This window comes from Saccostrea cucullata, unplaced genomic scaffold, assembly GCF_032062105.1.
Source record: "Saccostrea cucullata isolate Sc308-1 unplaced genomic scaffold, CSIRO_AGI_Scuc_v1 ctg1209, whole genome shotgun sequence".
NCBI classification, from domain to species: Eukaryota; Metazoa; Mollusca; class Bivalvia; order Ostreida; family Ostreidae; genus Saccostrea; species Saccostrea cuccullata.
The window spans coordinates 45,762-57,052 of NW_026918210.1; the positions used below are offsets into that span (position 1 = coordinate 45,762).

At 30.0% G+C, this 11,291-nt stretch overlaps 1 protein-coding gene across 1 annotated transcript; it reads right to left on the minus strand.

Moving 5' to 3' along the window:
- Positions 1-1,861: 1,861 nt before the first annotated feature.
- Positions 1,862-9,455, minus strand: LOC134259292 (T-box transcription factor TBX18-like). Its single transcript, XM_062741897.1, has 8 exons — positions 9,272-9,455; positions 6,649-6,751; positions 4,516-4,632; positions 4,082-4,238; positions 3,825-3,965; positions 3,331-3,395; positions 2,738-2,826; positions 1,862-2,277 (listed from the first exon to the last, which is right to left on the minus strand). The coding sequence occupies exons 1-8, from the start codon at positions 9,453-9,455 to the stop codon at positions 1,877-1,879; spliced, it is 1,257 nt and encodes a 418-aa protein (XP_062597881.1). The 3' UTR covers positions 1,862-1,876.
- Positions 9,456-11,291: the final 1,836 nt, after the last annotated feature.

An 11,291-nucleotide genomic window follows, 5' to 3' on the forward strand; every position in this document is an offset into this window, starting at 1 on the left:
TCTGTTGCCCAGTGAAAGCAAACTGGGAGAGAGACGTGTCCTTTGTTAAGCAATTTAATATAAAAGATCACCAACTTACAGTTAGAAAAATAGATGAATGTCTTAACAATAATATAATTATCGAATTACTAAATTATTGTTTACTTTAGACTTTAAACATATCAGTTATGATAAAGTGAAGGCACCTTGTATTCACATGAAATAAACGACGCTCAAAAGACAGAGTACTTGGGTTTTGATGGTCATCATGCTCATTCCGCAAAATGATATCATTATCAATCCATAATATTGCCAAAATTACGCCATTTCTGACAAATGGACTGTTTTTGTTGCAAAAAATAATTTGCGTAGTAAGAAATATGAGTCAGAAAAAAAATTAAGCTTCTGTGACAGAACGCTAAGGAGCATGTCAGGTGACCGCATTTTATATTACGTGATCCGTGCATGGGCAGAATGGTGACAGATGCTCTTTAAGATTGGAGAGGACTACTTTGAAAAATTTTCTACACTGAAACTCTATATCATTTCTTTTTTGGAAGTTATTCAATTAGTCCTCGAATTTTTTTATCACCCCTCTTAATTTAATTGACTGCTAGGTAGATTATCCATGTTTTGATGTCATATCCTGACTGCAGTTCATAAACCAATCACAGTTGGCAATATAAATCAATTTTTCAATTTTTCAAGAGTTTTTGGAAAAAAAATAAATTCATAATGTAAAATCATAATTTACTTTTAAGAGATCTCGAAACACTGTTGGCATACAGATCAGTTTTGTGTATTTTATAATACTCGACACATTCCCTGACATTAATTTCTTTTGAGATTCATGCTTTACCGTTTACGAGTCCTGCAGGGGTCTTACAGAAATATCTGCTTAATCCTTTTCATCTGATGCAATAATCATAAGTCAATACATTAAAGACCGAGGTTAATACATTAGTAGCTCATGAAGTCCTTACATCCGCCCATAAGAGAATCTTTTTCCATAGAAACGTATCATGGCATCTGAAATCTCGTGACAGTATCGCCTCGGCCGCTATCTTAACACGGAGAATGAAGAACAAACACCACGATCTTTTTGATTTGTCAAAGAACCGTAAATAATGATAACCATCATCGCAATCATCCTTCTACTCTCCAGATGTTGACTCTCACGTCACGAGGGCGAGCTGCTTCCAGTGACAAATGGAGGAAATCACTTTATAGGAGATAGCCATGGACAGCAAATTAAGAGAGGATTAGAAATTAATGAAGGACTCCATGTTTTGTCTTCTTGGAGTCCCAGTTATTGCCTATTAGTGCGAATTATAATCATTGCAGTGTTGAAAGATTCTTTCCCAGTCCTTCAGTCTATGACCCCTCTTTGTCATCAAAATACCTTGGGATATAACTAGAGAATTATGCGGGTTACACCTGTTTAAACTAATTATTCTAATTTTTTGAATTAGAGTACATTATTTCAAAAGATGAATTTGGTATCAAAATGACAAGTAAATAGTACACAGACACAAACAATTAACTGATAACATCTATGAAATAATAGAAATGAATCTCTTTATGATAAACTGAATAACATTCAGTTTTTCTTCTCTGTATCAGATTTCAGAGAGATTTAATGCCTGAGATTACAAAAGACACGGAAACAATACCCAGCAATATCTAATATAATATACCATATAACCTGTTTGCAAATTATGAAAAGGGTAAGTTATGCATTTAGTACTTTGTGTAAAAGAACTACATGTCCATGAACTCAGGAAAATTGAAATGTTAATGGTAATGCCTTTATCTAGCGCACCAGATGATAAACCTTTTCTATATTCTTCAATGCTCAAAATAAGAACCTTAAATAAGCACAGATATTCACGAATCTTTATTTATTTAAGGAATATCTAAACATATGCAGTAGGTGAGAAGAGACATTGTGAGCCTGGAAGTCACATATCGGGGACACAGGGAGGGGCAGTTTAGAACACCAGACTGGGCTGTTGGTGGGCCGCTGTACCGGGGGCCGTTCTATACAAGCAGGTGCTTGCTCAGATGGCACTTGGTTCGGAAAACCCCCGACAGCTGTTCCAGATTCAAAGTTTATACAAGGTGTCTGAACTTCTAGCTGTGATGATGGTGGTTGGACGTGTAGAAGGTATGGATATTTTGGCACTTTCTCTGTAGCTACACTGTTGCACGACGAATTGTTCCATACATTGGTAAACAGTTTCATCTCTTTACCAGAAAGAAACAAAGCCAAGCTGTTTTCTGTCTCATCTCTTGGTCCTATAGATTGAGTTAAAGACTGTTGTACATGTACTATTTTGACATAGGATAAATTTATATCACAACTACTTGCAATGAATAATGACAGTGAAAACTTTTTGAATTTTTTTCTATTATATTTAATATAAAAAAATTGTCACACACGATTCTGTAGTTGATATTAGACTCCTAAATTTTTTTTATTAGGTTAGAAAAAGAGTGATATTTGTTCGAACTATATATATATATATATATATATATATATATATATATATATATATATATATATATATATATATATATATATATATATATATATATATATATATATATATATATATATATATATATATATATATATATATATATATATATATATATATATATATATATATATATATATATATATATATATATATATATATATATGTATATATATAACAGAGATTAAAATCCATATATATGTTATATATTACTGTACCTATTTGCTGCCTTTTGTTCGGAATCGTATTACAATGAGGCCGAACACCGTGTGCAGACAAGGAATCCAGCATGGCTTCCAAAGAACTTCTAGAAGAATAAAGATCATTTAATAATTTTGCAAGTCTTTTAAAAATGATGATTAATTAACTACTTATATACACGTATATGTACTTTGAAACCTGGTGGGTTTTTTTTTATTAATTGGAAAAAAGATAAAAAACAATTTCTGAGAATTTCGTTTCTTGAATTTTGATAGTTTTACATAAAATGTTTTATAAGCAATAATAATAAATATCACTAGGTCTCTAAATGGTTATTAAAAGAAGGACACGTCCTTCACATATAAGCAGCCACATCATGGGTATCGTAAAAGTATATGTCACTTATAGATAAAACATTGATAGAAGTGTTTAATCATTATCGATCCTCTTTGTAGATGACGTGAAAAAAGGTAAAAACAAAACATGTAATTGAAAATCAAGGGACTACTTATCATAAAAGATAAAAATCGTAGCCAGACGTATGAGCTTAATCGTAATTATCACTGATCTGTAAACAAATGAAGGACCCATTCACACCATATAAAAGTACCTGTTTTTCCCGGCCTCACGAAAGCCCTTAGCAAACGGGTTTCTAGCTATCTTCAGTTTGGTTATCTGGAGAAATAGGAAATGATCATTTGCCTAGCAGATTAACACCACAGATAGTGGGTATCAGTTAGTATTGACACTCTGACGGATAGGAGGGTGTTAGGAGATATCGGGGGATACACAGATCAAGTATTGGCACAGTATGCTACACTTGTTTGATCCTATGTCAATATTGGAGATTACAACCAGATTACTAGTGTTGATATTTATTTTTCATAATCTTTATGTAAACAGATGTTGATTAATGTACATTCATAAATTTATTGATGATTTGTTATTAAACAGTTACAGATGATATGATGTATCTTATGAATGGGAGTACATAATTTGTATTACTAACTGAATGAACTATAATTGTAACTGAATAAGAAAATTATGATATAAGATATGCAAAATGCATTGATTGTTTTAATGTTTTAATAACATAAGATGTACCTCTTGATTCTGGTAGGCTGTAACTGCGGTGAATGAGGTTTGTGGGAATACTGCCATAAAGTGACGGACACTTACTCCGTCATGTGAGATTTGATGGACATGAAGTCGGGGGACAAATCGTTGCATAGAGAGCAGTGAAATCTGAAAATTGTTTTAATATATATTAAAACATATTTCACAACATAATTATTTATTGAAATTATATTTAAAGTTTCGAATCCATTTTTTTTCTTCAATTAGTTTCAAGTTTCCTATACCTGTCCGTATTTTGGGGAGTCGTTATTGGTGAGTTTTATCCTTTCAAAAGAAACAATCTGGGATTCAAGTACAGCGCCATCTGCCGGGGAGTCTGGATGGCGGTAAATCTGATCTCGTATCATGTCATCTCCAAGCCCAGAAACCATCCACTTTGAACTGGAAAATAATAATATGTGGCACAACATTTTCTTCACCTTTCTTTGCATGTTTTCATCATAGCAACATTTTCATGCATTATGCATACAAAAGTTTCGGAAAGCGATTTAGTGGTTCATCTCATTTTGATTTAGTGGATTTTTTTCCTCGGGGATTGCAATATTTTTTCTTGAAAAATTATTGCATTTTTTCCATGATTTAACTTGTCATCGAATGAATTAAAACAGTTGCTTTGTGTTATTTTTTAATAATAAGTAATGACTCTAAAATATATTACCTGTGATAAACGTAGCGATATTTCTGTTTATCTATTTGAGTAAATTCTAGTGAAACGGAGTATTTACAGCCGGGGTCTAGTCCATGAAGCTTCACTCTAATTGCAGGAAACATTCGCCTAATAAGACATATACGTGTGAGAATTAGTAAGCGAAAGATATAATCCTCGAAACAAAGTAAAAAAAACCCAAATAAGTAGCAAATACTAGTAAATAAAATATTAAAAAACAAAACACTTAATAATAATAATTACTTAATAATAATAATACAAATAACACTAACGAAACAAAATCAAACCAAGCAAAGAAATCACAATTGATATATAAATATAAACTAAACACTATGAATGACTTAAAACAAATAAGAAATTATATATAAATAAAATATAAAAATATAAATATATATATATATATATATATATATATATATATATATATATATATATATATATATATATATATATATATATATATGACATGTATATATATTTTGACGCATTCTGATTTAAGGAATAGAACATATTTTCATCTCTTGATAACAAAAAATCATATTCAAAGAAATCGCTGACTCAAGGTTAATCGCAAAAAAATATCAATAATGCGCCATTCTTCTATATACTGTTATGAATTACAGTTGTATTAAATCAGATATATTAAAGTACTGTATACATGTACATAGAGTAATTAGGTTTTATTTTCACCCCTAAATGATCGTTTCCTGATTGTGGCAGAATGTTTATACAGTAATTATAAACAAAACTAAGAACGAGCGAATTTAAAACGGGCAAAATAGTTTGCAAGTGCAAAAGGGCGAAAATAACGAGGAGCGAAAATATGCCTGTATACAGCATAATTTTTTAAAATGTTGTGAAATATTTTTTTTATTTGAAAGTTTGTGGTAAATATGTGTAATAAATTAGATAATTTTGTCAATTCTCCAAGAAGCCGTATATTCTGGAAAAGAGACAGATGATATTAATGCGAACGGATTGTTGATTTGGTTGTGTTTGATTGCATGCCAATTAATTATATATATATATATATATATATATATATATAAAACCGATGTCCATCGTTGCATCAAAATAAAACATACCGTCCCATAATACTATAAATTATAGGATCAGAAAAATGTACGAAGATATTAAATCCGCTCTGTCATAGGAGAACTTGATCAAGTTGATACTGAACCTCGGACGACTGATCACTTGGACGTCAAACGCAACCAAAGATTTACATTACATTACGGAGCAGATTAACATTTAAAAAAAAAAACAACAAAAAAAAAAACACTGAACTATTTATGATTCTATTCCTTGTGTTTATCAGATAAATAAATTGAACTTTCAAAAAAATGTTATATTAAATTTCGTCGGGCATGAAGTGCTCATAATTATTACATCAGATTTACGGGTAAACCTCCCATAGGAGCATGTGGTTTATTTCTACAAGAGTGTACAATGTTTTACAGTTTTCAATGTTACTTGCTCATATTTATGTACACTTTTACCGAGTACCCGGGTACTCGCTTAACATGACGGAAAACGTCCGAGTAACCGAGTAGTAAAAATTGACCGATTTGACATCCCTATATATATATATATATATATATATATATATATATATATATATATATATATATATATATATATATATATATATATATATATATATATATATATATATATATATTAATAGGAATAAATAAATAAAAATAACGGTGAAAGCAAAGCAATAAATTCTTCAACATGTTGCACAATAGGAGATCAAAGCTTGACATAGGAATATTTATAGGAAAAATAATCTTCTCGCAAACAGCAAAGTAATGACTTGACATTCATAATATTTTGACGCATTCCGATTTAAGGAATAGAACATTTTTTTTCATCTCTTGATAATAAATTATCACATTCAAAGAAATCGCTGACTCAAGGCAAATCGCAAAAAATTTATCAATAATGCGCCATTCTTAAATAACTATATACTGTAACGAATTAAATTACACTTATATTTAATCAGAAATATTAAAGCATAAATTTTTTGTAAAAAGTTGTGAAATATTTTTTCAATCATTTTAGAGAATAAACATATAGGAAAGCATGACCATAGATACAAAAGTAAAATTGTGATCTGACCTTCCGGTTTTGGTTATAATCATCTCGGTTCCCAAGTTGTGGAATGCGTGCCACAAATCATTCTGACACAACTCTATCTGGAGAGTGATCTCCTTCGTATCATCTGAATAAAAAATTGGAAAGTGAGATGAGTTAGCGATTACAACACAGTATTCTTTTTTGTGTTGTGTTTTCACTGAAGACAGTGCTATCCTCAAGTTCTTAAAATCATCAATAAAATATATGAACAGCATTCAAGCTCAATATCCGTTAGAAAATCATAATCAGGAGCAGAGCAAACACGGACCTTTAGAATATCAGAAGTATGTTCAGTGTGTACAAAATGACACAACAATTAGTCTGAAAAACGCAAATCAGCATTTGATTTAATGATAAATTGAATGTGCTGAAAAGGTCATTGTATCGACCATAGAATTTAAGAAATAATGAAAACTGTTGATATTCTTGTTTTTTCAACTTGTTTGTCAATAACCAACTTCGTTTTAGAAATTGTTCACACGTACTGTTGCATATCAACTAAATCAAATGAGAGATATAAACCCTACATGCATTTAAAATTACCCGCAAAATGTCTATGAAATCAATTTATTCAAAGTTCATCAATATAGGTAGTAATATTATATAGGTTATAACAATATGAGCTGTAACTTTGATATCAAAATTTCCTTCAGCAAAATTGTCATTTACTATATCAAGGACTGGGAAAAAGAACATTTATAAACTTATTTTGTTCATATTTGCAATAGAAGAACTATAAAAAAGATTTTAATGTAGCAAAATTAAATTATTGTCGCTCTGTACAATATCTTTTTTCTCTCAAATAATATTAAATATTTGATTGCACAGAAGGTTTTTCTTTGAAATAATTGAAACTTTATTTCAGCCCAATTGATCATAAAGGTCTAAATTACTTTATAAATTTATCGTGAGGACAAATTTTGATAACAAAATAAAATTCTCGAAAATGTGGTCCATATTGCTTTAATTTATCAAATGTCAAAATATTTACAGAAAATAGGAGTAGAACTACCAGTTATGAAATATATAATTGAAAATTGATTAACAAATACATTATATCTTAAGGATAAAAACGAATAATATCTTGCTATTTAAAATTCATTATTTTTTTTAATACTTGTGTACAAGTAGATTTATTTATTTCAATTGTTTTATAAAATATAATGTATAAAAATTGTGTAATCATTGCTGGACAGAACGGACTATTCTATTCTATATAGAATTAATAAGTATCAGAATCATAGGCTTGATTTAAAGTTATTCCATTTTCTTAATAATTTATTTATTTTTGTACTTTTTAGGGGTACAAATGCCAATTTTTAAATGACCATTTCGAATACTTCATAGTCCCATTAGAGATTCATGAAATAAAAAAATATTGCACGAAAACATTTTAATTTCCAGCGGTATTTTAATTTTTTTTTTTAAATGAAAGATTTATGATTTCTGGCTGAGGAGCTGATAGAAAGAAAATTACAATTTAAAAGAATTTGTATTTAAAAATATATATATATATATTATTTTAGTACTTGTGAGTTTACAAATATGAATACAATAGCTATGTTAATATATTTTTTAATGCTTTTTAGCCCTGAATTATGAATTATTTTAGCGTAGAATATGTAAAAATTTGATCAGAATGAGGGAATCGTTCACATACACAGCAAGTCAAAATTTAATTCAATTATATATTCTTCAATGTAAAGACATAACGATTTCTGGGGAAAAAAGTTATTATTTAACACTAAAGAGAAACTTTGAAAAGGTGGGTTGCTTCTTTTTTTAACCCGAAATATAAGAAAACTAAAAAAAATATTAATACAGCATGAAATTCAAGTAAATATGCAAATTGAAATGCAACGATTTATCCGGGCGATGTCAATTTTTTTTTTACATGAGAAAAACTTTGCTTTTTTAGTCTATGCACTATCATTAAATGGATCACAAAATACAGGCAAGTAAAAATCCTTATATCTATTCATCAGATAAGGAAATTCAGATGTAAAAGATGAATATAACGGACAGTGATCGATCTAAAATCTATAAACAAGTAAATTTGTAAACTGAACATCAAACACGGGTATCTGAGAATTTCAAAAGTAGGATTAGGTATCTAGGAGGATTGAGCATCCCCTACTGACCGGTCACACCCGTCATGACCCGTATTACCTAAATACCGAGCATTCGAAAATATTGGATTGGAAATATGAATTATACTACTGTGATTTGCATTTATTTCGTATGTGGATTTTATTGCATAGAAGTTATCAAACACAAGTATTAAGTAATTTCCTTTTTTTAAATTGAAAATTATTTTAATTTAATTCCATGCATAAAAATTTATTTATATGAATATAATTTACAATTTTGATAAAATAAGATTAACATGAATGTTTCTGTGAACTGTTTTATGAAAACATGGAAATAAAAATGTGTCTTTTTATGAAGAAAATATACATGTCTTTATAAATATTTATTTTCTTGATGCGTCGTACAAACTGACAATTTTTTTTTAAAAAAATGACAATAAATTTATGTTATAATCAAATATAAAAAATCAAAAGTTGTACAAAAATTAAAAACAGGTAAGAAATTCTCTAGCTACCTGTAATGGTCTGCAATGCCGGATGGAAACACTTGCTAATATGTTTTTTGGTTGGATGTTCTTGATGACAAATTCCGAGATCGTGAACGCGGTTGTCAGTGTCCACGCTTGTTTCTCTAGCAAAACTAGGTCCGACAGCCAAAAGACTATCTATGCTAAACGCCTTAGCCTTTGCGCTAAGCATTGTCTTGTATATTTTGTCAACGTCTACATGAGCAGTAGTAGCGAATCGTGTATGGACCACTAGATGACTAGATTGTATCTAACTAAAGGTAAGTGATGACTTAAAAATGACCAGAAAAGGATTATCTATTGCTCCTGTTTACTCTCCGATAATAAATGCTGTGATTGTTTTAACAGATCGCACCTGTGTACTAAAGATGACCTAGTGTCTGATACCACAAAGAACCCTCACGGGGAGAATTTCAGCACCATCTCTGTTCTAACACATTTCAATCAAACAGTTCACTGATGTTTACAGTGAAATTTACACATGTATAGGAAGCACTCTTAAATGAATTTATAAATGATGTCTTGAAGAATTACAGTCCAAACAATTGAAAGACAAATACTCATCCCAAAAGGAAATATACTAGTCAAAATTTCTAAGTCCCCAGGCAAGTTTTTGCTTTACATCGCTCTTACATTGAATTATTTAAACAGTATAATTTAATAAGTATACAGGATAATAAAGTAATAAAATAATTTTTCTCACTTAATCAATTTTATGGAAGCGCTTTAACACAATATGCAGAAACGTTAAGGCACCCTATAATTAAAAAATCACAACGTTAAATACTGCATAATCATCCATTCAAATGAATTCACAGCAAGACAACCGTTCCTCAAAGAGTTCACACTATTTAATAAAATTTCTTTTATTGAATGTTTTTCCGTGTGGAGACTAGGTCGTCCTCTAGTTCCGCTAGATTCTGCTGCTGGAAAAGCTGTCTCACACTCCGGTCTATCTTCTTCCAAACATGCTAATTAGGGTTGAGATTTGGATGACAAGGGAGCTTATCGAAATTATCTGTGCCTTATCAGCAATAGTTACTTAACGTCTTCTTACACATATTCCCCACTCCTCCAGTTTGACATTGAGGGGAGGGCACTTCCGGTTCCGGTTCCATTGATTTTTCCGGATAAACTCTAGGATGATTTTGTGGTGTTTGTTGAAAATCTAGCGATTTCTAACGATTAAAAGGAATTCAGGTACGCTTTGTAGGTTTTTCGGGCGGTAATTATAAAGGTTTTAAGTAAAATAAAGTCATACAGTGAAAGGAAACAGAACTTTCGTTAACTAAGACCAGCTTGGGCCATTTCAACTTCACTTGCACATTGTTGTGTGGACATACACCGCATTTTATTCAAGCCTTTTTCTGTTTTTCGTTATCAATTAAAGATGGAGAACACATGGAAGTAAAAAATATGAAGAATACACCCGAAAAACATGTGGAACTCGAACTTCATGCTTTTTAACAAAAGCGGTCACGATTGAGTAATTACACATTCGATTGCAATTTTTTTTTGGCTTTGACAGGTAAGTATTGCAAATTAAAGGCATATTTGTAAGCAACTACTAAATTGAAGTTAAGGTTTTTAACTTTTGAAAAAATAAAAGTGGGGACTTAGAAATATTGACAAGTATATTTCCTTTAATTTATTTATTTAATGGCATTTTATATCAATAAGATATAAATCAAAATAAAGAATATAAGCACTAGGAGCTCTGCATACAAAACAAAATCAAACAAAACAGAACAAAATGTTAAAGCAAAATTTAATGCTGTATGAAAAAATCTAATTTATCTCTTTTTTTACTCATCCTTATTCTATATTTTTAAATATATAATTAGATGTACAAGGAGTGATCAAAAAGTTCGTGGAATGAGGCTATAAAATTATTATTACGTAGTCTGTGCTTTCAAATTTTATAAGGAACATAAAACAACGAAAAGTAAAGAATTATTGAAAATTTTAGCGTGTTTCATTCATTATTTGCCAAATAATTATAAAATAA

Coding starts and splice junctions, on each gene's coding strand:
- LOC134259292 (XM_062741897.1), bottom strand. CDS start 9,455: ATGCTTAGCGCAAAGGCTAAGGCGTTTAGCATAGATAGTCTTTTGGCT. Junction 4,239..4,515: donor TATCGCTACGTTTATCACAG/GTAATATATTTT, acceptor ATTATTTTCCAG/TTCAAAGTGGATGGTTTCTG. Junction 3,396..3,824: donor CAGCCTACCAGAATCAAGAG/GTACATCTTATG, acceptor CTATTTCTCCAG/ATAACCAAACTGAAGATAGC.